Source organism: Salvelinus fontinalis, chromosome 6 (genome assembly GCF_029448725.1).
Source record: "Salvelinus fontinalis isolate EN_2023a chromosome 6, ASM2944872v1, whole genome shotgun sequence".
Classification (NCBI taxonomy): domain Eukaryota; kingdom Metazoa; phylum Chordata; class Actinopteri; order Salmoniformes; family Salmonidae; genus Salvelinus; species Salvelinus fontinalis.
In genome coordinates, this window is record NC_074670.1 from 37,468,554 (window position 1) to 37,496,475 (window position 27,922).

A 27,922-nucleotide genomic window follows, 5' to 3' on the forward strand; every position below is an offset into this window, starting at 1 on the left:
CAGCTATGGCAAGGCTAAATACGTTCAGTAGTAAAAATGTGCTTCAAAAGTCACAAATTGACTCTGTGTGCAATAATAGTGTTTAACATGATATTTGAATGAATATCTCATCTCTGTACCCCACACATATAATTACCTGTAAGGTCCCTCAGTCGAGCAGTGAATTTCAAACACAGATTCAACCACAAATACCAGGGAGGTTTTCCAATGCCTTGCAAAGAAAGGCACCTATTGGTAGATGGGTATGAATAATAAAAGCAGACATTCAATATCCCTTTGAGCATGGTGAAGTTATTCATTACAATTTGGATGGTATATCAATACATTCAGTCACAACAAAGATACAGTCATCCTTCCTAACTCAGTTGCCGGAGAGGAAGGAAACCGTTAAGGGATTTCACCATGAGGCCAATTGTGATTTTAAAACGATTACATAGTTTTCCCCTCTCACACCCATTAAACTGAGGATGGATCAACAACATTGTAGTTGCTCCACAATACTAACCTAATTGACAGAGTGAAAAGAAGGAATCTTGTACAGATGTGGCAAAGCAAATCACTTTCTAGCCTGAATGCAAAGTGCTATGTTTGGGGCAAATCCAATACAACACATTACTTAGTACCATTCTCCATATTTTCAAGCATATTGCAGGCTGCGTGATGTTATGGGTATGCTTGTAATTTTTAAAGACTGGGGGAGTTTCAGGATAAAAAAAATAATGGAATGGTGCTAAGCACAGGGAAAATCCTAGAGAAAAAACTGGTTCAGTCTGCTTTCCATCAGACACTGGGAGATTAATTCACCTTTCAGCAGGTCAATAACCTAAAACACAAGGCCAAATCTACACTAAAATTGCTTACCAAGAAGACAGTGAATGTTCCTGAGTGGCCAAGTTAAAGTTTTGACCTAAATCGTCTTGAAAATCTATTGCAAGACTTGAAAGTGGTTGTCTAGCAATGTTCAACAATCAATTTGACAGCGCTTGAATAATGGGCAAATGAATAATGGGCAAATATTGTACTATAGAGACTTACCCAGAAAAAAATCCCTTTAATCCATTTTTAATTCAGGTTGTAACACAGCAAAATGTGGAATAAGTCAATGGGTATGAATACTTTCTGAAGGCACTGTAAATATCATGACATTAGCTTTTATAACCGTCAATCTTTTCTTTTATCATGTTATGGAACAGAATCAGGCTCTCTATCCACTACCTATTGTTCATGCAGTGAGGATTCAACATCTTCATCAAATGTTTTCTAATTTATCTGCAGATAATTACCGAAAAGCAGTAGTAGCCTACCAGAATGCAAATGAGGGAGCCCAATGAACTGCTCTCTCACCGTTTCGGTTCCGTCCGCCTGAAAGATCCGGTCAAAAAGAGCCGTTCGTTCGCAAATAAACCATCAGTAGGCTACACTGGAACGTCTCGACATGGGCTTTCCTAGGAAAATACAAACAATATCTTTGGTTTACTTCTCCGGATGTGATACCATGGACATACAGTATAACTACATTGTATATTTTATGAATAACATAGGGAAATAGGAGATTGACTTTATTCAGTCATTGCGACACCTTTTTATAAACTAGTCAACACTTGCAGTTCGGTCGTCAATCAAACCACAGTAAATGGCCTTTGTACCCAACTCTGTGGCTGGCTATAGTAGGCCTTTGAAACAGGCTGAAAGAAAATAAATGAATGGGCAACAGAACAATAATTACATGGATTTCAACTCATTACCACTTACATTACATGGGACGTCCCATGGGATCTCCCTCCGTGAAAATAAATTCAACTGCAGCCAACCAGAGCGCACAAAAATAACATGGATACCAAGAGGGGGACAGACAGCACACCGACAAACCAGCAGTGTCCCTGTCATGACTGACAGGCGCCTGTCCTATCACTAGAAGATGCATGTCGTTCATTCAATTGGGAGAAGGCTATATAGACTTTTCTGGCTATCAAATTGAAACTTTTAAGTGAAAAAAAGCCTAGTTAATAAATGAAGTGGAAAAGGTATCCGGCTAACTATGAGTCTGAAACTATTTTAAGCGAAGACCAGCGCATATGGAAAATACTGCACTAGTTTGTGCACACACAAATATATGCTACCCAAATTCTGTTAGAATGGGGTGTGTGTGTGTGTTTGAGTATTTATTATCTCCGGGGAGCTATTCATTGTGTGATAAATTGTTACTCATGGTCTGACTGCACTAACTGTACTAAAATGTATCACATGTGAAATAGGGGTCCCTCCGGGTTAAAGGTTGTGAACCCCTGTGTTAGAACATGCTACAAACTGTATTTGCATACTCAAATTATGTACATTGTACATACAAATGTACATCATGTACATACACCTCATTGTACATTTGTCATGATACCATAATACGATGCTTGCCTTAGACACCACAGGCAGGCTGGGGAGAGACATTATGTGTACAGTAACCATAGATTCTGTCTATGGGTGATGTCACACTGTATTGATCAGACTGTGTGTGTTGTGTTTTTCAGTCGGTGGCCAAGACCGGACGGTTGCTTATCAGTCACGAGGCTCCAATCACCGGAGGCTTTGCTGCCGAGATCAGCTCCACAGTGCAAGTAAGTGTGTTTGTGTGTGGCCATGCATGCAGAGGGTTCTATTGGAATCACAGGAGGCCTTCAGAGGTGAGATGTGGGATGGATTGCAGATAGACAGTAGGGTATCTATATCTGTGGGGATTGATGTATGGGTTGGACTTTCTCTGTTTGAAATGTGAAATGAAATTCAAATATCTGTCAGTCGGTGTCCTCGGTCAGGCAATAAATCTGAGCTTAAGAGGCACTGACAGATACAGTCGAAGTCGGAAGTTTACCTACACTTAGGGTGGTGTCATTAAAACTCGTTTCTCAACCACTCCACAAATTTCTTGTTAGCAAACTATAGTTTTGGCAAGTCGGTTAGGACATCTACTTTGTGCATGACACAAGTCATTTTTCAAACAATTGTTTAAAGACAGATTATTTCCCTTATAATTCACTGTGTCACAATTCCAGTGGGCCAGAAGTTTACATACACTAAGTGCCTTTAAACAGCTTGGAAAATTCCAGAAAATTATGTCATGGCTTTAGAAGCTTCTGATAGGCTAATTGACACCATTGGAGTCAATTGGAGGTGTACCTGTGGATGTATTTCAAGGCCTACCTTCAAACTCAATGCCTCTTTGCTTGACATCATGGGAATATCAAAAGAAATCAGCCAAGACCTCTGGAAAAATAAAGTTTGATCTCCACATGTCTGGTTCATCCTTGGGAGCAATTTCAAAACACCTGAAGGTACCACGTTCATCTGTACAAACAATAGTATGCAAGTATAAACACCATGGGACCACGCAGCCGTCATACCGCTCAGGAAGGAGACGAGTTCTGTCTCCTAGAGATAATCGTACTTTGGTGCGAAAAGTGCGAATCAATCCCAGAACAACAGCAAAGGACCTTGTGAAGATGCTGGAGGAAACAGGTACAAAAGTATCTATATCCACAGCAAAACAAGTCCTATATCGACATAACCTGAAAGGCCGCTCAGCAAGGAAGAAGCCACTGCTCCTAAACCGCCATAAAAAAGCCAGACTACGATTTGCAACTGCACATGGGGACAAAGATCATACTTTTTGGAGAAATGTCCTCTGGTCTGATGAAACAAAAATATAACTGTTTGTCCATAATGACCATTGTTATGTTTGGAGGAAAAAGGGGGATGCTTGCAAGCCGAAGAACAACATCCCAACCGTGAAGCACGTGGGTAGCAGCATCATGTTGTGGGGGTGTTTTGCTGCAGGAGGGACTGGTGCACTTCACAAAATAGATGGCATCACGAGGGGGAGGGGGAATTATGTGGATATATTGAAGCAACATCTCAAGACATCAGTCAAGAAGTTAAAGCTTGGTCGCAAATGGGTCTTCCAAATGGACAATGATCCCAAGCATACTTCCAAAGTTGTGGCAAAATGGCTTAAGGACAACAAAGTCAAGGCATTGGAGTGGCCAACACAAAGCCCTGACCTCAATCCTATAGAACATTGTGGGCAGAACTGAAAAAGCATGTGTGAGCAAGGAGGCCTACAAACCTGACTCGGGTACACCAGCTCTGTCAGGCAGAATGGGCCAAAATTCACCCAACTTATTGTAGGAAGCTTGTGGAAGGCTACCTGAAACGTTTGACCCAAGTTAAACAATTTTAAGGCAATGCTACCAAATACTAATTGAGTGCAAGGAAACTTCTGACTCACTGGGAATGTGATGAAAGAAAGAAATCATTCTCTACTATTATTCTAACATTTCACATTCTTAAAATAAAGTGTTGATCCTAACTGGCCTAAGACGGACTTTTTACTAGGATTAAATGTCAGGAATTGTGAAACTGCGTTTAAATGTATTTGGCTGAGGTATATGTAAACTTCTGACATCAACTGTGTGTCATATATGTCATACTGAAACTTGGTAGACTTTGTCAGTTGAAATGAGTAATATATATTAGATCTAGCCAGGTGAAACTAACACTCAAACCTTGGACTGGACTGTACTGTACTGGAGGTGTATCCCCTCTCCCTCACTCCATACCTCCCTCCCTCCCTATGTCTAGTGAAGACTGCTCTGGCCTGGTGAGGGCATGATCAAAGTATGTGCTGTGTTCCCTTCAGGGAGAATGTGAGAGGGCATACGCCACAGTTTCAACTCCACGAGCTGAGTTATGATTATGAACCTTGTCGGCAGGGCTGCCAATCGCTTTGTTTTTTCTTCCTAGACCACACTCAAAGGTATCCGGATAATGGCATGCTATTCAGTGTAGGCATTACCTCAAGTGAATGATGCCTTGTGTGTTTGCATCGGCGCTGAGATGAGAGCCCTGGAATTGGTCCTTCTCATCTCCCTGGCTGTCACTCGTGTTTTTGTTATCCCCAGACCTGCTTATCGGTAGGATTAATGGTCTGAGTCATACCCATGTTTTCACATGTTTTGTGTCCCGAGGTAACCATTGTTGAATGTGAGATAGCATATGGTGAATATAACAGTTTATGGCGTTTAATACCTTGTTTGTATTGTGTATCGCCATTAGCTTTATGAGCTTTGTGTATGATGAGGTATTGTTGAGACTGCTTTCATCTCGCGCCAAATTAATCCTCAACCACTACTGAAAGAAAATAAATGATCACACGCACTTGCACCTCATGTCTAATGTCTAAGTGTATCCAGGTGTTTTAGCCATGTGCCACGTTGTCCCCCCTCAAGAGCAGGGCACACACAGACTCTCGTGGCCTAGTTCCCTTGGCAACGTGACAGCACTGGCTCTGGAGGGCCCACTTGCCCCCTGTCCAGATGGCCCAATGGTGATAGTCATTACAACAACTCGCCGGACTGTGGTGACTCACCCGCTAATAACGAGGATGTGGCGTGGGTGCCACGCTGATAACGCAATGAAACGGAAAAGGCGCTAAAAATAGGGCTTTTAGTAGAATGGTGCTGAGCTATCGGACCTGGGTCAAGCCTCTGGGAACTACCATAACAACAACATATCAAGTGCTCTCAAGGGAACGACCAGGAAGGGAGACCTAAACCACTACTTAACAAGAGTCAAGAGCAGAGAGGAAGACCTGCAGCACCAGAGCTTAGAGCAGACAGGGAGATATGCACCACACCTCACCACCAGAGTCAAGAGCAGAGAGGGAGACCTGTACCACACCTCACCACCAGTCAAAAGCAGAGAGGGAGACCCTGCACCACACCTCACCACCAGAGTCAAAAGCAGAGAGGGAGACCTGTACCACACCTCACCACCAGTCAAAAGCAGAGAGGGAGACCCTGCACCACACCTCACCACCAGTCAAAAGCAGAGGGGGAGACCCTGCACCACACCTCACCACCAGAGTCAAAAGCAGAGAGGGAGACCTGTACCACACCTCACCACCAGTCAAAAGCAGAGAGGGAGACCCTGCACCACACCTCACCACCAGTCAAAAGCAGAGAGGGAGACCCTGCACCACACCTCACCACCAGAGTCAAAAGCAGAGAGGGAGACCTGTACCACACCTCACCACCAGTCAAAAGCAGAGAGGGAGACCCTGCACCACACCTCACCACCAGTCAAAAGCAGAGGGGGAGACCCTGCACCACACCTCACCACCAGAGTCAAAAGCAGAGAGGGAGACCTGTACCACACCTCACCACCAGTCAAAAGCAGAGGGGGAGACCTGTACCACACCTCACCACCAGTCAAAAGCAGAGGGGGAGACCTGTACCACACCTCACCACCAGTCAAAAGCAGAGAGGGAGACCTGTACCACACCTCACCACCAGTCAAAAGCAGAGAGGGAGACCCTGCACCACACCTCACCACCAGTCAAAAGCAGAGGGGGAGACCTGCACCACACCTCACCACCAGTCAAAAGCAGAGGGGGAGACCTGTACCACACCTCACCACCAGTCAAAAGCAGAGAGGGAGACCCTGCACCACACCTCACCACCAGTCAAAAGCAGAGAGGGAGACCCTGCACCACACCTCACCACCAGTCAAAAGCAGAGGGGGAGACCTGCACCACACCTCACCACCAGTCAAAAGCAGAGGGGGAGACCTGCACCACACCTCACCACCAGTCAAAAGCAGAGGGGGAGACCCTGCACCACACCTCACCACCAGTCAAAAGCAGAGGGGGAGACCTGCACCACACCTCACCACCAGTCAAAAGCAGAGGGGGAGACCTGCACCACACCTCACCACCAGTCAAAAGCAGAGGGGGAGACCTGCACCACACCTCACCACCAGTCAAAAGCAGAGGGGGAGACCTGTACCACACCTCACCACCAGTCAAAAGCAGAGGGGGAGACCCTGCACCACACCTCACCACCAGTCAAAAGCAGAGGGGGAGACCTGCACCACACCTCACCACCAGTCAAAAGCAGAGGGGGAGACCTGCACCACACCTCACCACCAGTCAAAAGCAGAGGGGGAGACCTGCACCACACCTCACCACCAGTCAAAAGCAGAGGGGGAGACCTGTACCACACCTCACCACCAGTCAAAAGCAGAGGGGGAGACCTGCACCACACCTCACCACCAGTCAAAAGCAGAGGGGGAGACCTGTACCACACCTCACCACCAGTCAAAAGCAGAGGGGGAGACCTGTACCACACCTCACCACCAGTCAAAAGCAGAGAGGGAGACCTGCACCACACCTCACCACCAGAGTCAAAAGCAGAGAGGGAGACCTGTACCACACCTCACCACCAGAGTCAAAAGCAGAGAGGGAGACCTGTACCACACCTCACCACCAGAGTCAAAAGCAGAGAGGGAGACCTGTACCACACCTCACCACCAGTCAAAAGCAGAGAGGGCGACCTGTACCACACCTCACCACCAGAGTCAAAAGCAGAGAGGGCGACCTGTACCACACCTCACCACCAGAGTCAAAAGCAGAGAGGGCGACCTGTACCACACCTCACCACCAGAGTCAAAAGCAGAGAGGGAGACCTGTACCACACCTCACCACCAGAGTCAAAAGCAGAGAGGGAGACCTGTACCACACCTCACCACCAGAGTCAAAAGCAGAGACTCTGCCTGGAATATCCCATTCAGGGGCACATGGTGGGAATGAAGGCCTGTGATACAAATGGCTTATAGTCTTGTATGGGTTACTGTTACAATTGATAAAGTGCATGCTCAGCTGTCAGAGTCCAGGACTCAACTTTTATTCTATTCTTTATGTGAAATATACTTTGAACAATGTGCAAATAGATTTTCTTCGAAGTGACAGGGCTGAGAGTATGCCTTGATTTACCCACCCTGGAGCTTGTTTTTTAATTTGGATTGTTGAAGAATAAATAATTGAAATCAGGCCGTCAGTAGGCTTATCCCAATGTTCAGCTGTTTTGTTATCTGGTTTTGAGGCATGTGCAAAACTCTTTCCACCCCTTTCCATGTTTTAAAGTGACTCCAGGAGTGGCTATATATAATGCCTTTGTCAATGTATTATGTCTGGACAGGAGGGTGAAACGAAAGGATATTCGGGTCAAAGCCAACTGCCTCAGGGCAGTGTAAGCACGGTCCAATTATGGATTAGTTTTACTTTCTTTAAAATGTGGAACTGCAGAGTTGAGGGATGGAAAGTTTCCATTCGGTGGATTAACTACACCTCACAAAAGGTGTTGTCATTGGCTGACCTCTACTCCTATCAGAGCTTTCTCTGCTGACTTACAATGGACCTCAAGGATACAAAGAGTGCCATGGAAAAGTTGAGCAGCCTCTCCCATACTGCTGTGCATACAGCTTTGGGACAATTAACACATGGACCTCGCTGTGCTACAGTGTTATTTCATAGTTTTGATGTCTTCACTATTATTCTACAATGTAGAAAGTAGTCAAAATAAAGAAAATCCCTGAATGAGTATAAAAGTCTGGTACTGTATAGTATTTATAGGCTAGACCCCTGGGATTGGACTGTACAGTAGAGGCTGTGTTTACAAGCAACTCTGTGGCTTTAAGTCTGTTTCACGCTATACATGGAAGTACACTTAGGGATGAAGCTTTACTTGAGAGACACAAGCAAAACTAGAGTTTCCATGTGATTTGTATTTATTTATTAAGGAACAGTTCATGCTGCATCTCCCCAGTCACTGCAAACACCAATCCCAGGTTATAAACTGGGTGGTTTGAGCCCTGAGTGCTGATTGGCTGACAGCTGTTGTATATCAGACCGTATTCCACGGGTATGACAAAACGTGTTTTTACTGCTCTAATTAAGTTGGTAACCAGTTGATAATGGCAATAGTTGTGTCGTGCCTAAGAACAGCCCTTAGCCGCGGTATATTGGCCATATACCACACCGCCTCGGGCCTTATTGCTTAATTATACACAGCCTTTGGTCCCGTAACCTTTGCTGTAGACCTACCACAGCTTTCAGATACGTTGGAATCATCCACTCTGGTTGCTCTGCCGAGTTCCTTCCTTTATTTGTGTGTAATGGGAATGGCGCGGAGTCCAGCATTAAACTCCAACCCAATGCTTATCGCTGAGCTGTGGTACTACTGGTCCGGGCCTCACATCAAAGATGGCCGTCTTCCATTCCGGCCCAGTTGGGGTTGGTCAAAAATGAAGGCCTGCGTTTTTCTGCCATACATGCCTTCTGAATCAGAAGCAGAGCCCTTGTTTGCCTGTTAGGCCGTTTTAAAGAAAGCTTGTTTGTTTTCCTTCGCCTTCCACTGTAAAAGCATGGCTGGATGCCCCGTCTCTTTCCCTCACAGGATACACCAATCTCCTTCAAAGGGATGTGTTTATGGAAGAGGCCTGTTAGGCTACACACACACACTGAGGAAAGTCAAAATGGATAGCCTGCAGGCTGTGGTAGAGTATGGATATGAGGTATCGCTCCAAGCTCCATGTTCTCTTTTTTGACAATTGATGGGTTGAATGGCAACAGCCTAGCATGAACCACTCTTTGGCCAGTTTGGGTGTTAATTCATCCATACTGGGCCATCCTTTACCTGTAGGGGTAGATTTTAATCTAAATTGCAAGGGATTTCCCTAAATTTGACCTTCAATAGGATGATCAGAGAATGTGACTCATTTTTCCTTCCAGGAAGTTGCATAGTAAGTGATATGTAAGTACTAGTACACAGGAAGTCTTTAATTAAACTCCTCTAATCAGTCTCTAAAAGCTTCCAGTCTTTATGAACCCATTAACTGCTGCTGTCTTTGAACCCTCTGAAACCATTGTTCAAATGGGAATCATGGAAGTAAACAAATACTTTGAAGATCAAAATGGATTTTCCAAGATGTCTTTAAAAAAAAAAATGACCACACTATGTATTATTTGTAAACCCAGTAAAATAAAAAGTGATTTAAAAAATTAAAAAATAAAAAATAAAATAAAAAAATAGATGGGCTGCTGTCAACCTCAGAGCGGTGTTGAAATGGCCTGTGTTTGTTGATAATCAGTCATTGGAGAGCCTATGTAAGTCTGATAAAGGTACAGATTAAACAGTGCTGAGAGACTAGGCAGAGGAAAGTACACCCCAGTAGTGAGATCTCACTGATGCTTTCTTATGTGCTGCGCCACACAGTGCATTCGGAAAGTATTCTGAACCTCGGCAAGACGGAGCTGCTCTTCCTCCCGGGGAAGGACTGCCCGTTCCATGATCTCGCCATCACGGTTGACAACTCCATTGTGTCCTCCTCCCAGAGTGCTAAGAACCTTGGCGTGATCCTGGACAACACCCTGTCGTTCTCAACTAACATCAAGGCGGTGACCCGTTCCTGTAGGTTCATGCTCTACAACATTCGCAGAGTACGACCCTGCCTCACGCAGGAAGCGGCGCAGGTCCTAATCCAGGCACTTGTCATCTCCCGTCTGGATTACTGCAACTCGCTGTTGGCTGGGCTCCCTGCCTGTGCCATTAAACCCCTACAACTCATCCAGAACGTCGCAGCCCGTCTGGTGTTCAACTTTCCCAAGTTCTCTCACGTCACCCCGCTCCTCCGCTCTCTCCACTGGCTTCCAGTTGAAGCTCGCATCCGCTACAAGACCATGGTGCTTGCCTACGGAGCTGTGAGGGGAACGGCACCTCCGTACCTTCAGGCTCTGATCAGGCCCTACACCCAAACAAGGGCACTGCGTTCATCCACCTCTGGCCTGCTCGCCTCCCTACCTCTGAGGAAGTACAGTTCCCGCTCAGCCCAGTCAAAACTGTTCGCTGCTCTGGCACCCCAATGGTGGAACAAACTCCCTCACGACGCCAGGTCAGCGGAGTCAATCACCACCTTCCGGAGACACCTGAAACCCCACCTCTTTAAGGAATACCTAGGATAGGATAAAGTAATTCTTCTAACCCCCCCCCCCCTTAAAAGAGTTAGATGCACTATTGTAAAGTGGTTGTTCCACTGGATATCATAAGGTGAATGCACCAATTTGTAAGTCGCTCTGGATAAGAGCGTCTGCTAAATGACTTAAATGTAATGTAAATGTAAAGTATTCAGACCCCTTGACTTTTTCCACATTTTGTTACGTTACAGCCTTTTTGTAAAATGGATTAAATTGTTTGTTTCCCCCCACATCAATCTACACACAATACCCCATAATGACAAAGCAAAAACAGGTTTTTGGAAATGTTTGCAAATGTATAAAGAAATACTAAACGGAAATATCTAAATTCAGACCCTTGTCCTTGGTTGCAACACTCACTCCCAAGTTCCAAACTGCCTCTGAAAGCAACGTCAGTACAATAACTTCGTTGGGAGCTTCATGAAATGGGTTTCCATGCCCAGCAGCCACACACAAGCCTAAGATCATGCACAATGGCAAGCGTTGGCTGGGGTGGCGTAAAGCTCATTGGACTCTGCACTCTGGAGCACTGGAAATTCGTTTTCTGGAGCAATGAATCACTCTTTACCATCTAGCAGTCCAACGGACAAATCTGGGTTTGGCGGATGCCAGGTGAACGCTACCTGCCCCAGTGCATAGGGCCAACTGTAAAGTTTAGTGGTGGAATAATGGTCTGGGGCGGTTTTTCATGGTTCGGTAGTTCCAGTGAAGCGAAATCGTAACGCTACAGCATTCAATGACATTCTAGACGATTCTGTGGTTCCAACTTTGTGGCAACAGTTTGGTGAAGGCCCTTTCCTGTTTCAGCATGTCAATATCCCAGTTCACAGAGAGAAGTCCAAACAGAAACGGTTAGTTGAGATCGGTGTGGAAGAATTTGACTGGCCTGCACAGAGCCCTGACCTCAACCCCATCAAACAGTTTTGGGATTAATTGGAACGCCGACTGTGAGCCAGGCCTAATCGCCCAACATCAGTGCCCAACCTCACTCATGCTCTTGTGGCTGAATGGAAGCAAGTCCCCGCAGCAATGTTCCAACATCTAGTGGAAAACCTTCTCAGAAGAGTGAAGGCTGTTATAGCCCCAAATGAGGGACCAACTCCATGTTAATGCCCATGATTTTGGAATGAGATGTTTGACGAGCAGGTGTCCACATACTTTTGGTAATGTACCATTTAGCCCTATAAATAGGATGCCAAATTCATGATATTAATAATACACTTTTATGTTTGGATATTGTCTGAAGGATGGTTGGTTGATTTTCAAATGTAGTCTACAAGTTATTACTATGTTGGATTCATGCCTCCATCTCAACCAAAAATCTAAGTTAGAGAATAGGACTAAATCAAATCAAACTTTATTTGAAGTGCAATTAAAGTTTGATTTGATTTAGTGCTATTCTTTAGCTTAGATTATTGGTTGAGATTGAGACATGAATCGAACATATCCACACATATTCCACACATCATTACACCACCGCCACCAGCCTGTACGTTTGACACCTGGCAGGATGGGGCTATGGACTCATGGTGCTTATGCCAAATCCTGACTTTGCCATCAACATGACAGGAACTGGGATTTGTTGGACCAGGTTACTTTTTTCCACTCCTTAATTGTCCAGTGTTGGTGATCGCGTGCCCACTGGAGCCACTTCTCCATGTTTTTATGTAATAGGAGTGGAAACCGGTGTGGTCATCATCTGTGGTAAGGACCGACAAGTTGTGCGTGCCTTCCTGCACACTTCTATTGTACTTCGCCGTTATTTTCCTGTTTGTGGTCTGCCTTAGCTTGCACGATTCTTGCCATTCTCCTTCGACCTCTCATCAACGTGAAAAGCCCAGGACGCCGGCCGTTTCTGAGATACTGGAAACGGTGTTACTGGAACCGTCGTTCCTGGCACCGACGATCATACCACGCTCAAAGGCGCTTAGGTCACTCGTTTGGCCCATTCTAATGTTCTATTTGAATGCAACAGTAACTGAATGCCTCAATGCCAGTCTGCCTGCTTTGTATAGCAAGCCACGGCCACGTGACTCACTGTGTGTCGGAGCAAACCATTATCGTGAACGGGGTGACGTTTTAAATAAATATTATGAATAACGTACATAAAAGACCATATCCAAAGGTAAAAGTGTAATATTATTATTAGTATCATGAATTTGGCATCCTATTTATAGGGCTAATGGTAGCTATTTGTAAACTTCCAAAGATGGATGAATGAGAGTATACCTAGCTAAATGTTGAAATTATGTTGTCCTTTATTGGGCATGTCAATGTAGCCTACATAAACTCAACCTTACTCCGAATTGACTTTCACATACAACTTATGTAAGAAAAGTTAGTTACTTTCAACTATTCAGTGTTATTTTGGTAGTCTACTCAAATTAGTATAGAAGTTTATCAATGTCTAAATGTGTTGACAGGGTAGCTCCGCTGAATTAAACACCGCTTGTTTCCAAATCTAAGCAGGGTACATAGAGGTAATCATCTGGACGGTAGACTTGTTCTCTCTGAAGTGCATTGCCCCTCGTATACCAGTAGAAGTCAATGTTCAGGCAGGAATCGTTGGATTTTGGCTTCACATTTTATTTCAATATACCTCTGTGTTTAGGTTCATGAGGCATGACACTGAAACGATGTTGATTCAAACATACCATTTTACTATCAACATTTAAACAAGTTCAAATAAAATGTCTAGGGCTGTCCCCGACAAAAAAAAAAATCTTAGTCGACCGAGAGTCGTCTGTTCTTTCAGCCAATCGATCAGTCAAAATGTTTAAATGTGATTTTTTTCATATGTTTTAATAAAATTAACTATATCTAGGCTACTGAGCTTGTCTGATGCTTTAAGCGTTGTAATTAAAAATGAAGATGCACAAATTACTAAAGAGGGAGCCAGAGATCAATATATCCTAACTAGTTAGAGTGCCAATTTATTGTACCATTTCTACGGATCTGCGTGCCAGTTATGATTTTTAAATGCACATTTTCGTGGAACAGTTTCAATTTATAATAGTCTTCAAATCTGAATCAATGTCACGTCGGTAATCAAAATTCTAAATGAAAAAGATACCAATCTAAAAGTAACTTTCTATTGCTATTGCCAATATGTAAAAATAGCAGCCTGCAGGTAGCCAATATCCTGATTTTAAAAATAAATATCCTATAAATCATATTGGCTACACATGGCCTGTCTGCGAGGAACTTGAAACATTTGTGTCAACTATTAACTTGGTCCAGCCCGAAGCTAGTGCTAGCAAACTTACAACATTAAATAAAATTTTATGGGCCCTCAGTTTCCCACACCAGTGAGCTCCTGACACACAGCTGTAGGCTATTTGCGCAAGAGATAAGAAGTAATCAGGTAGGCCTATTTTTTGGAGCATGACATTTTCTTCCCCTTTTCATGCTGAGTTGTTATCGAAAGGGAGAGAGCTGGAAAGATTTTTCAAATAGGCTACGTTGAGGAACTATTGTCATTCTCAATGGATGTAAAAACAGACTTTGTTTACTCGCTGTTAAAGGCGAAGAAAAAATGACTGAGAAGCTCCACAGTGGTGGTGAGTTAAGACAGTCAGAAATAGTATCAGATCCCCAGATCTGGGCACATTTATAGGCCTACATTTGCTCGCAGGCCAGGTAGCCTAGGCCTACTTCTATACGTAATCAGATGCATTTCCTTTCTCAAGATTGACAGGAGCGCTCCAAACAAAAGACAATTTATAAATTGACAATTCGTAATTGGAATGAAAGTGTAGCCTAGGTTGTGCGTTCTGCATACGGTGTCCACTCCTACAATGAGAAAGGTAAGACTGTCGTCATATATTGAATGTATTAACAGAAATGACCGTAACCAAACAAACATTGTAGATTAGAAATTATGGGAATGTACTCTAAATATAGACTTACTACCGGTGTGCCATTGCCACAGCCTCTGCAATGGATTAGTCCACTTAGACAGGTGTGAATAATGGATGTCTTGTGTGCCATTTAAAAAATATATATAATATATACAGTGCATTCGGAAAGTATTCAAACCCCTTGACTTTTTCCACATTTTGTTACGTAACAGCCTTATTCAAAAATGGATTCAACATTTTTTGTCTCATCAATCTACACACAATACCCCATAATGACAATCAAAATGTTTTTTTTATTTTTGCAAATTTATAAATATTGTAAACTGAAATGTCACGGTTACATAAGTAATCAGACCCTTTACTCAGTACTTTGTTGAAGTGCGTTTGGCAGCAATTACAGTCAGTATAACCCTACAAGCTTGGCACACCTGTATTTGGAGTTTCTTCCATTCCTCCCTGCAGATCCTCTCAAGCTCTGTCACGTTGGATGGGGAGTGTTGCTGCACAGCTATTTTCAGGTCTGTCCAGAAATGTTTGATCGGGTTCAGGCTCTGGCTGGGCCACTCAAGGACATTCAGAGACTTGTCCCGAAGCCACTCCTGCATTCTCTTGGCTGTATGCATAGGGTTGTTGTCCTGTTGGAAGGTGAACCTTCACCCTAGTCTGAGGTCCTGAGCACTCTGGAGCAGGTTTTCGTTAATGATCTCTGTCCTTTGCTCCGTTCATCTTTCCCTGGATCCTGACTTGTCTCCCAGCCCTGCCACTGAAAAACATCCCCACAGCATGATGCTGCCACCACCATGCTTCACCGTAAGGATGGTGCCAGGTTTCCTCCAGACGTGATGCTTGGCATTCAGGCCAAAGAGTTGAATCTCTATTTCATTATACCAGAGAATCTTGTTTCTCATGGGCTGAGAGTCTTTAGATGCCTTTTGGTGAACTACAAGTGGGCTGTCATGTGCCTTTTACTGAGGAGTTGCTTCAGTCTGGACAGTCTACCGTGAAGGTGTGATTGGTGGAGTGCAGCAGAGATGATTGTCTTTCTGGAAGGTTCTCCCATCTCCACAGAGGATCTTTAGAGCTCTGTAAGAGTGACCGGCGGGTTCTTGGTCACCTCCCTGACCAAGCCCCTTCTCCCCCGAGAAGACTCTGGGAAGAGTCTTGGTGGTTCCAAACTTCTTGATGATGGAGGCCACTCTGTTCTTGTGGACCTTCAATGCTATATAAATGTTTTTGTACCCTTCCCCAGATCTGTGCCCTGTCTCTGAGCTCTACGGACAATTCCTTCGACCTCATGGCTTGGTTTTTGCCTAGACATGCGCTGTCAACTGTGGGACCTTTATATAGACAGGTGTGTGCCTTTCCGAATCATGTGCAATCAATTTATTTGACCTCAGTTGGACTCCAATCAAGTTGTAGAAACATCTCAAGGATGATCAATGGAAACAGGATGCACCTGAGCTCAATGTCGAGTCTCAAAGCAAAGGGTCTGAATGCTTATGTAAATGAGGTATTTCTCTTTTCTTTTTTATAAATATGCAAACATTTCTAAAAACCTGTTTTCGCTTTTGTCAATATGGGGTATTGTGTTTAGATTGCTGATGAATTTTTATTTATTTAATCCATTTTAGAATAAGGCTGTAACTCAACAAAATGTGGAAAAAATCAAGGGGTCTGAGTACTTTCCAAAGGCACTATATTTGGGACTAAATATAAAATAGTATTTGTTGACCAACAGCCTATCAACCAAACAATCGAATAGTCGACTAAAAGTCCTAAAAATGTAAAAATGACATGAAATTCAACAAAATTTCAACCACCCAATTGAATATAGGATGAAAAATATTTTTTATGTTTCTGCATGACATTTTCAATGCAATTTCAACATTACATAGTTCTGATGATTATGTTGAAATTAGATTAATGTAACAACCTGTTAGTCAGGTTAAGTCAATGTATTTAACTGAACATTTTACCCTAATTTCAATGTTTACAACGCTGGTTCAAATTAGATCAAAACATATAACTTACTTATTTCAAATCCAATGTATTTTCCACGTTGATTCCTAGTCACAATACAGATTCAGCTAGTGTGTGCCCAGAGTGCAGTGTGTGATTTGTCGTTGTTGGCAGTCCCATTTGGTAATATTGGTATAACCCGGGAGTGACTGAATTCCCAAATCTGTGGCTGTCGCTGACACACTTTTTCCGTGTGACCGGAGGCAAAATGCGCAACTGCAAATCTAAACCCCCGCCAGTTGGTATTTTTATATTTTTCAATATTGCCTCCTCGAGAAATGCAGTCCTCCATTTTTGTCATATTTATATGCAGACATTTAAGTCAGATTGCATATAATGATGTGTTTTCTCCAAAGATAAACAGCGATTTGAGTGAAATCGGAGTTCTGTGGCACATCACCATTTAGCTGTGGTGACAAGCAACCAGACTGTTCTTTCCTCCTGCTTCCAGTAAGTAAGTGTATTTAGAGGAGATTACAGTTTGGAATCTGACAGGAAAAAGCCTTTAGTACTGTCTTTGTCTGCCTGTGGATCATAGACTGTCTCATGAGACGTTCTCCCTTAATGCTCTGCACTCTAGAGACACGGATGGTCCTCTATCGTGACAGTGAATTAGGAGAGATGGGCTAGGCTACATGGCCTATGCTACATGTTTTCATTCTTTCAAAACGTCTGATAGGATTTATCACACGTCTGATGTAACTCTACAAAAATGCAGGCCTGACCAGACTCATCTTAAATTTTAATCTTCATCTTGATGATTAAGTGTGCTGTCAATCTGTCACTGAAGTCCACTGCAGGCCCCCTCCAGCTGCCACACACGTGTCTGCCTTTTACACTGTTACACTCCTAGCCCCCATGACCAGGAATAGCTTTCCACTGAGCAACATAGCAAGGAAAACAGGTCAAAGAATCTAAATAGCAGTTCAAATGTTTTTATTTTCCTTAGTGGCATACATTCCACTGCCCGACATTGTGAGCGTCCTTTCTGAGAGTTCTGCGTCAAGAAAATCTTCACCTTCCAAGTGTTGAAGAGCTATTAAAGTTCATCAAGACTGTGAAAACTAATTTTGCGCTTATAAGATTTTAACCTTAGAGGCTAAATTGATTCATGTTCTTGCCTCAAACTAGGTGCAATAGGTGAATCGATATATTTGACTATAGAATGTGAACTTATGGTCTTATACATACAATGCATCATGCCCAGTCTCCCAGCTCTGCCCTAGACTGTTGGAGGGGACAGAAGGACTTATCCATGGAAACCGTTTGGCTCACTTGGCCAAGGAGGGGTAGGGTTGGATGGGGAGGGGATGCTGGCTGGCACTAACTGCAGGCATCCATTAAAGCTAAGCACCACTAATTAGCGAGGCTGTTGTGGGCTGAGTAATGACACCCCCACCCCCCCTTTGATACACTACAGTGGGCCATGAGCCATACACATGAGCACACTGTAAACTTGTGATGGATTCTGGGTTCTGACTCCTAAACTTGGAATAGTGTTAAACCTCTCTAGGCTAGGGGGCGGTATTTTCACATCCGGATGAAAAGCGTGCCCAAAGTAAACTGCCTGCTAACTGCCTGCCCAGAAGCTAGGATATGCATATCATTAGTAGATTTGGATAGAAAACACTCTGAAGTACAGAACTTATTTGGCAAGCGAAACCCCGAGGACAAACCGTCAAGGATTTTGTTTTTTTTAGGTCACTCTTTTCGACGCGTTTTCTATGGGGGATCTAGATTTCTAAGGCACTTGCTTGCAGTTCCTATCGCTTCCACTGGATATCAACAGTCTTTAGAAATTGGTTGATGTTTTTCCTTTGTGTAATGAAGAAGTAGGGCTGTTCAGAACGAGTCTAGTGTACTGTTTTTTTAGTGGCACGCGACCTAAAAGCTCGCTCCACTTTGTTTTTATCGGCTATTGAACGCAGTTTATCCCGTCTTAAATGTATCCATTATTTACGTTAAAAAAATACCTAAAGTTGTTTGGACAAAGATTACAGGTAACTTATTACATATTTTGTAGACATGTTGCGCGAGCTGGAACCGGTGTTTTTCTGGATCAAATACGCCAAATAAATGGACATTTGATATATAACGACGGAATTAATCGAACAAAAGAACCATTTGTGATGTTTATGGGACATATTGGAGTGCAAACAGAATAAGCTCTTCTAAGGTAAGGCACGAATTATATCGTTATTCCTGAGTTTTGTGTCGCACCTGGCGGGATGAAATATGATTGTCTGAGTTTGTTTGATGGGGTGCTGTCCTCAGATAATTGCATGGTTTGCATTCGCCGTAAAGCCTTTTTGAAATCTGACACGGTGGCTGGATTAACAAGAAGTAAAGCTTTAATTTGGTGTATTGCACTTGTGATTGTATGAAAGTTAATTATTTCTAATAATTTAATTTGAATTTGGAGCTCTGCCATTTCACCGGATGTTGTCAAATCGATCCCGTTAACTTCTTAGGGATCAAATCCTGTTTTAATTATCAGGTATTCTATTGAAATATTGAGTGCTACGGTCTAGAGGGTCTACACCAGAAGTTAATGATTATCTGTTGGAGGAATGTATATAGTGGAGGCAATTAAATTTGGAATGTACTGAGTGCAGGGAAGACGATCAGATGTTGGCAGCCACTGATAAGGGTGGAGAGCTGTGGATTAGTGAGGAAGCGGGTCGAGGTCAGGTCACCTTAAGGGAGAAGGAACAGTTTGTGGCCCGTATCACTTAACTTCTTGCCATGCAGTAAAGATGTAATATTTAAAGAGGAGGAGGAAACCACCCAAATTGGGGTGTATATATACTATCACTGGTGGACACATGTCTTTGTCTGTGCAGCTGTCTTGACCCAAACCAAGTTAATGGGTGAATTAACTTGGTTTAAGCTTTACTAATCGTCCATGAGTTAATAGGTTCATTTAGAACCTAACACCTGGAAAAAACTGAATTGCTTTTAACACTGATTTATGACCTCTGTTGTACCACAGTGGTAATAGAACTGCATATACATACTGCATATGTATTCCCGTCTCGTGGTACAGTAAACCCTTATAACCCAGAGGACCATTTCGTCTGTCTGCTAATTCCCTTTTAACATATCAAAGGATCCTGGGACATGCTGCTGCTGGCAATGCTAAAGCTATAGCTGTGAATTGGACTCCGCGGGCCTGGCACGGTACTGGGGACGTGGAGCCGACACGCATCTGCAGGCTCTCTATTGGGTTTTTACAGTCCGTGAAATACGGAGACGCACAAAGGCTTTCTCATGGAGCCTGACGTTCTTCTGAACCCTGCCAGATGTTTTTGAGGAGATGAAAACCATATTATTGCGGAAACATGCAAATACAACACAATGTCTACAGAGTAGGGCTAGCCTGTCTGTCTGTGTGTGTGTGAATGCTAGTTACTAAGATCTTCTGGTTAATTTGGCTCAGCGATGGCTTTTCTCTCCTGTGGAAGCTATTGGCCCCTTCATCGCATTTCAGATGCTGTGGGAGGAGGTCAAAAGCCAATAGAGACATGAGTGATGGCTTGTTTTCCAGCGCTGCCAAAACACAAGCTGTGCGTTGGCCAGCTCTGAGCTGTGATTTTAAATAAGCCATTTGTCTCCAACTCTTAAGGGTGGTGGTAGTGAGTTCACTGAACCTGTTGGCAATGTTTCAGTGAAGCACTTCTAGCATTTACTGTGGCTACAGCCATGACAGTGAAGCTGATTCCACTCCACTGTCTCGGTGTCAAGCACAGAACAGGGGCCTGGAGTTTATTCTGGTATTTGGTATTGTAATAGGATTCCCATTTAGCTGTTGCAAAAGCAGCAGCTACTCTTCCTGGGGACCACATGAAACGTGCCATAATACCGAACATTAATAGACAAGAACAGCTCATGGACAGAACTACATCAAAAAATGTTTAAAGCACACGTAGCCTACATATCAATGCATACACACAAACTATCTAGGTCAAATAGGGGAGAGGCGTGGTGCCGTGAGGTGTAGCTTCGTCTGTTTTTTGAAACCAGGTTTGCTGTTCATTTGAACAATGTGAGATGAAACAGAGTTCCATGCAATAATGGCTCTATATAATACTGTACACTTTCTTGAATTTGTTCTGGATTTTGGGGACTGTGAAAAGACCCCTGGTGGCACGTCTGGTGGGGTAAGTGTGTGTGTCAGAGCTGTGTGTAAGTTGACTATGCAAACAATTTGGGATTTTCAGCACATTAATGTTGCTTATAAAAAATAAGTGATGCAGTCAGTCTCTTCTCTACTCTTAGCCAAGAGAGACTGGCATGCATAGTATTTATATTTGCCCTCTGATTAGAATGAAGAGCAAGATGTGCCGCTCTGTTCTGGGCCAGCTGCAGCTTAACTAGGTATTTCCTTGCAGCACTGGACCACACGACTGGACAATAATCAAGATTAGACAAAACTAGAGCCTGCAGGAATTGCATTGTGGAGTGTGGTGTCAAAAAAGCAGAGCATCTCTTTATCACGGACAGACCTCTCCCCATCTTTACAACCATTGAATCTATATGTTTTGACCATGACAGTTTACGGTAACACTAATTAATTTAGTCTGCTCAACTTGCTCAACAGCCACACCATTCATTACCAGATTCAGCTGAGGTCTAGAACTTAGGGAATGTGGTCAAGAAAAATGCTGGCCCTGTGTATGTAATGCAAAGTCCGATTTAAACGGTTGTATTAACTGGGTCGTGTTTGGGCACAAGAAGGATGGAAACCTAGTAAAACGGGGAGGTGCTATTTGAACATGTCTGACTATGAATACTTTCAGATTTCCACTTGCTAAATTTTTCCCACGCATGCCCTAAGGAACACGAATTGTTGCGAATACCCAAACACCAGCAGAGCCTGTCATCCATGTCCAGAGGGATGTGATGTGACTGCTGAGAGAGTGAGACTGACCACGTACGTACCTGTTGTGTGTCCACAGGAGGAATGCTTTCTCAACCTAGAGGCGCCCATCGCTAGAGTCTGCGGCTACGACACTCCCTTCCCCCACATCTTCGAACCCTTCTACATCCCAGACAAGTGGAAGTGCTTTGACGCCGTCAAGAAGTTGATCAGCTACTGATCTCCAACTACTGATCCCCAGGTGAGTACCACGTTGGAAATAGATGTGTCTGTTCTCTGGGGTTTGTAGTTTTTAACTGTGCACCTTTTTGAACCCCCCCCCCCCACCCCCCCCAAAAAAAAGTAAATCTAATCAAAAATCACCTCCAACCACTTTTTAACAATGATTCATAAAGAACAATGTAGATTATATCAGAAGCCTTATATCAATTATGTGTTCAGGAGTCGCAATGTTCTGGAACGTTGCCAATAGACATGTACAGTGGCAAGAAAAAGTATGTGAACCCTTTGGAATTACCTGGATAAATGCATAAATTGGTCATCAATTTTGATCTGAGCTTCATCTAAGTCACAACAATAGACAAACAAAGTGTGCTTAAACTAATAACACATACATGATTGTATTTTTATTTATTTTTTATTTCACCTTTATTTAACCAGGTAGGCAAATTGAGAACACGTTCTCATTTACAATTGCGACCTGGCCAAGATAAAGCAAAGCAGTTCGACACATACAACAACACATAGTTACACATGGAGTAGAACAAACATACAGTCAATAATACAGTGAAAAAAAAGTCTATATACAATGTGAGCAAGTGAGGTGAGATAAGGGAGGTGAAGGCAAATAAAATATATTAATAAATAAAAATATAAAAAAGGCCATTGTGGCGAAGTAAATACAATATAGCAAGTAAAAAAACACTGGAATGGTTGGTTTGCAGTGGAAGAAGGTACAAAGTAGAGATAGAAATAATGGGGTGCAAAGGAGCAAAATTAATAAATACAGTAGGTAAAGAGGTAGTTGTTTGGGCTAAATTATAGATGGGCTATGTACAGGTGCAGTAATCTATGAGCTGCTCTGACAGCTGGTGCTTAAAGCTAGTGAGGGAGATAAGTGTTTCCAGTTTCAGAGATTTTTGTAGTTCGTTCCAGTCATTGGCAGCAGAGAACTGGAAGGAGAGGCGGCCAAAGGAAGAATTGGTTTTGGGGGTGACCAGAGAGATATACCTGCTGGAGCGCGTGCTACGGGTGGGCGTTGCTATGGTGACCAGTGAGCTGAGATAAGGGGGGACTTAACCTAGCAGGGTCTTGTAGATGACCTGGAGCCAGTGGGTTTGGCGACGAGTGTGAAGCGAGGGCCAGCCAACGAGAGCGTACAGGTCGCAGTGGTGGGTAGTATATGGGGCTTTGGTGACAAAACGGATGGCACTGTGATAGACTGCATCCAATTTATTGAGTAGGGTTTTGGAGGCTATTTTGTAAATGACATCACCGAAGTCGAGGATTGGTAGGATGGTCAGTTTTACAAGGGTATGTTTGGCAGCATGAGTGAAGGATGCTTTGTTGCGGAATAGGAAGCCGATTCTAGATTTAACTTTGGATTGGAGATGCTTGATGTGAGTCTGGAAGGAGAGTTTACAGTCTAACCAGACACCTAGGTATTTGTAGTTGTCCACATATTCTAAGTCAGAGCCGTCCAGAGTAGTGATGTTGGACAAGCGGGCAGGTGCAGGCAGCGATCGGTTGAAGAGCATGCATTTAGTTTTACTTGTATTTAAGAGCAATTGGAGGCCACGGAAGGAGAGTTGTATGGCATTGAATGTGAATTGTATGGCATATTTGTCTTGTCTATATTGAATACATTATTTAAACATTCACAGTCTAGGTTGGAAGAAGTATGTGAACCCCTAGGCTAATGACTTCTCCAAAAGCTAATTGGAGTCAGGAGTCCACTAACCTGGAGTCCAATCAATGAGATGAGATTGGAGATGTTGGTTACAGCTGCCTTGCCCTATAAAAAACACTCACAAAATGTGAGTTTGCTATTCACAAGAGCATTACGTGATGTGAACCACGCCTCGAACAAAAGAGATCTCAGAAGACCTAAGATGAATAATTGTTGACTTGCATGAAGCTGGAAAGGGTTACAAAAGTATCTCTAAAAGCCTTGACGTTCATCAGTCCACGGTAAGACAAATTGTCTACAAATGGAGAAAGTTCAGCACTGTTGCTACTCTCCCTAGGAGTGGCAGTCCTCTAAAGATGACTACAAGAGCTGTGCAGAATGCTCAATGAGGTTAAGAAGAATCCTAGTGTCTGCTAAAGACAGAAATCTCTGGGAACATGTTAACGTCTGTTGACAAGTCTACGATACGTAAAACACTAAACAAGAATGGTATTCATGGGAGGATACCACAGAAGAAGCCACTGCTGTCCAAAAAAAAGCATTGCTGCACATCTGAAGTTTGCAAAAGTGCACCTGGATGTTCCCCAGCGCCACTGGCAAAATATTCTGTGGACAGATGAAACTACAGTTGAGTTGTTTGGAAGGAACACGCAACACTATGTGTGGAGAAAAAAAGGCACAGCACACTAACATCACCACCTCATCCCAACTCTAAAGTATGATGGAGGGATCATCATGGTTTGGGGCTGCTTTGCTGCCTCAGGGCCTGGACAGCTTGCTATCACTGACCGAAAAATGAATTCCCAACTTTATCAAGACATTTTGCAGGAGAATGTTAGGCTATCTTTCTGCCAATTTGAAGCTCAACAGAAGTTGGGTGATGCAACAGGACAACGACCCAAAACACAGAAGTAAATCAACAACAGAATGGCTTCAACAGAAGAAAATGCGCCTTCTGGAGTGGCCCAGTCAGAGTCCTGACCTCAACCCGATTTGAGATGCTGTGGCATGACCTCGAGAGCACTTCACACAAGACATCCCAAGAATATTGCTGAACTGAAACAGTTTTGTAAAGAGGAAGATCCAAAATTCCTCCTAACCGTTGTGCAGGTCTGATCCGCAAATACAGAAAACATTTGGTTGAGGTTATTGCTGCCAAAGAAGGGTCAACCAGAAATTAATGAAAGACATGAAAACGTATAATTGTTTGTTATTAATTTAAGGAGACTGTTTGTCTATTGTTGTGATCTAGATGAAGATCAGATCAAATGGTATTACCAATTTATGCAGAAGTCCAGGTAATTCCAAAGGGTTCTCACATACATTTTCTTCCCACTGTATTTCGTAGAGCTGACCTGATTCCCTATTTGACATGACTGAGGACCAGTTCTGCATGATATATTTCTATCTGAAAAATCAAACATTACACCCCACGGAACGCAATCCTGATCTCTGTGCTGCTTGCAATTGTCCTCAAACATCTCACTATGGCTGACTGACAAGACGTCTAGATTGAATGATTATGCTTCATGTCTCCAATTGAACTCCATGCTGTTTTTTTATAGTTTGTGCAAATGATTATCTTTTATTTGTGGCAGCGTTGATGAGTAATTCACTGTGAAATGGAGAGCGCTGTCGTCATTCGCCTTGATCGGCTGTGTTTTTAATCCCTTTTTTTTAATTGCCTGTGTCGTTTTGAGCACCATGTTGTAAAAATAAGCCTGGGAAGAAGTCACCAAAGGGATGGTAAATTGAATTCTACATGAGTCAACCCCCGCCTTTCTCTCGCGCTCTCTCTCTCCCTCTGCAATGTCAAGTGTGATATCTGGACTGACGTACTGAACCTTTCTCTTCTCCTTATTCTTCCCAGAGCCACGTCTCGGAGGACCTGGACTCAGAGCTCTCTCTCGCCATTGTTCTCACCAATGGACATTATCCAGGAAAATACACTTTGTCGGCCATCCAATCAGGAAGCATAATCCAGACGTTTCTTTTGGCCCTCCGTGTGCAAGCACAGACTGTTACTTCTGGTTTAGGGAACTCCTATTCCCCATTTCTGTAAATGGGGAATAGGTGTCCTCTTGGTCGTCTGTCTTACTACTGTACGCTTTCTAGCTTTGACGGTAAATCAGATCCACACAGACAGTTTCACAAACACTAACGTGAGTACCAGTAAGTGTTATTCTATAGGAACTCTGAATCAGTCTTCCCTGTTTGATTTTACTCTTTGAATGACTCTTTGTCTTTCTAATCTTAGTTTTGTTTCACATCAAGTTGACTGTACTAAAAATAATGGACCTGTTTTTTATTTTAGTATGAAAATAAAGTGATTGTCCTTGCAGTGGTACATCAGCCTCATTATGTTTTGACAGTTCTTTAAAGGGACAATCTGAAGTAACTACATCCATTTTTTAACTTATAAATTAATATGTACCCATTGATTCTTGAAGAATATGACTTATGTCTCATGAGTTCAACTGTCGTAACCCATCAAAACCATCAATATAAGCTTATCTTACTCCAATGTTTGTAAATGCAGTCAATGTATACAAACACTGTATAGCCTCAAAATATGATTACTATCATTTTTATATCATGGATGGTCAGTCCTTGCATCCATAGCTCTATCTATGAAATTGAGTGGTTACATTTCTCTAGCCCCATCCCTCAGCTTTTTGGCGAAACAGTGGCGGGGAGTACACTATTGTTTCAACTGCTGATTGCCACTTTAATGTCTTGATGGTTTTCATAGCTGAGATAGTAGAGTTTTTATACTGGTCATTCACTTTTATGATGAAGCTACGCAGGTGACCTTTGAGAACATTTGAGTAAGATCTACTGAATCTGTTGTGGAGTACCTCCATGGGCTCTCGAGTAGCGCAGAGGCATCTGTGCTAGAGGTGTCACTGCAGACCCTGGTTCGATTCCAGGCTGTATCACAACCGGCCGTGATTGGGTCCCATAGAGCGGCGCAAAATTGGTCCAGCGTCGTCCAGGTTAGGGTTTGGACGGGGTAGGCCGTCATTGTAAATAAGAATTTTTTCTTAACTGACTTGCCTAGCTAAATAAATCTGGTTTGTGCTCATTAGGGCACTAAAAGGAAAATTTTTAAAACCCAAATTAGTTTCTTATAGGACAAGTCCAAATAGTCTCTCCCTGTTTCAATCCACTTTCTTACACTTGGTGCCTAATGAACATGACCCTGATAAATGATAGTAAACATGAGTGTGGCGGATTGAACACAGAAAAGGCTGACTCAATCAGCTCTCCAATGCCTTCAAGTACCCTATCAATCATCCTCTCTGATGTCCCAACCCTCAGCCAGATGCACATATGAAAAAAATACCTTAAGACTCCTGGGACGCGTAGACAGCCTGACCCACTTTAATCAACATGTCTAACCACAGCTCCGACCCTGAGACTAGAGATAAGCATTAAAGGGGCGTCAAGGAGGCGTATGGGATTTTGAAGGTGGAACAGTCTCACTGATGGAGCTAGGCATCGTTATTAGGGTATCTAGATGAAACGCTACAGAATCCCATGACTTTTACATGTTCCTACTACGTACCCTGGGAATCTGAAACTGCACACATGGGTGTTCCGAGTCAGACACTTCAACACACACACAGAGAGAGAGAGAGACTAGTGCACAGTTAACTCCCATACAGTCCGAGTATTCAGCCTTTCTATCTCTCTTCCCTTATCAGGGTGCATGTTGCAACAGCATCTCACCTTGCAGCATATTTCACTTTGGGCCTCCTGTGCTGCTCTGTCTCACCCACAGAGTAATACAATCGGCCTCATTCATGAAACTACACTGAACAAAAATATAAACGCAACATGTAGTGTTAATGACGGCATGTATCATGAGCTGAAAGAAAATATTCCAGAAATGTTCCGTACGTCCCTGTTCGTGTGCACTTCTCCTTTGCCAAGATAATCCATCCACCTGACCAAGAAGCTGACTAAACAGCATGATCATTACAAAGGTGCTGGGTACAATAAAAGGCTGGTCCTAAATGCCACAGATGTCTCAAGTTTTGAGGGAGCATGCAATTGGCATGCTGACTGCAGGAATGTCCACCAGAACTGTTGCCAGAGAATTTAATGTTAATTTCTCTTTGTTTTAGAGTATTTGGCAGTACGTCCAACCCGGCCTCACAACTGCAGACCAAGTGTATGGTGTCGTGTGGGCAAGCGGTTTGCATATATCAACATTGTGAACAGAGTCCCCTATGGTGGGGATATGGTATTAGCAGGCATAAGCTGCAGACAACGATCACAATTGCATTTTATCAATGGCAATTTGAATGCACAGAGATACCATGACGAGATCCTGAGGCTCATTGTCGTGCCATTCATCCGACGCCATCACCTTCGGTTTCGGCATGATCATG

At 43.3% G+C, this 27,922-nt stretch overlaps 1 protein-coding gene across 1 annotated transcript in view; it reads left to right on the forward strand.

Moving 5' to 3' along the window:
- The window catches only part of LOC129857783 (2-oxoisovalerate dehydrogenase subunit beta, mitochondrial-like), an 89,014-nt gene extending 63,148 nt beyond the window's left edge, over positions 1–25,866 (forward strand). The window contains exons 9-11 of the mRNA XM_055926340.1: positions 2,523–2,609; positions 21,696–21,857; positions 25,396–25,866. Of these exons, the coding sequence (XP_055782315.1) occupies positions 2,523–2,609; positions 21,696–21,836 (228 nt within the window). The 3' untranslated portion in view covers positions 21,837–21,857; positions 25,396–25,866. The remainder of the gene's footprint in view (positions 1–2,522; positions 2,610–21,695; positions 21,858–25,395) is intronic.
- The last annotated feature ends 2,056 nt before the right edge of the window (positions 25,867–27,922 follow it).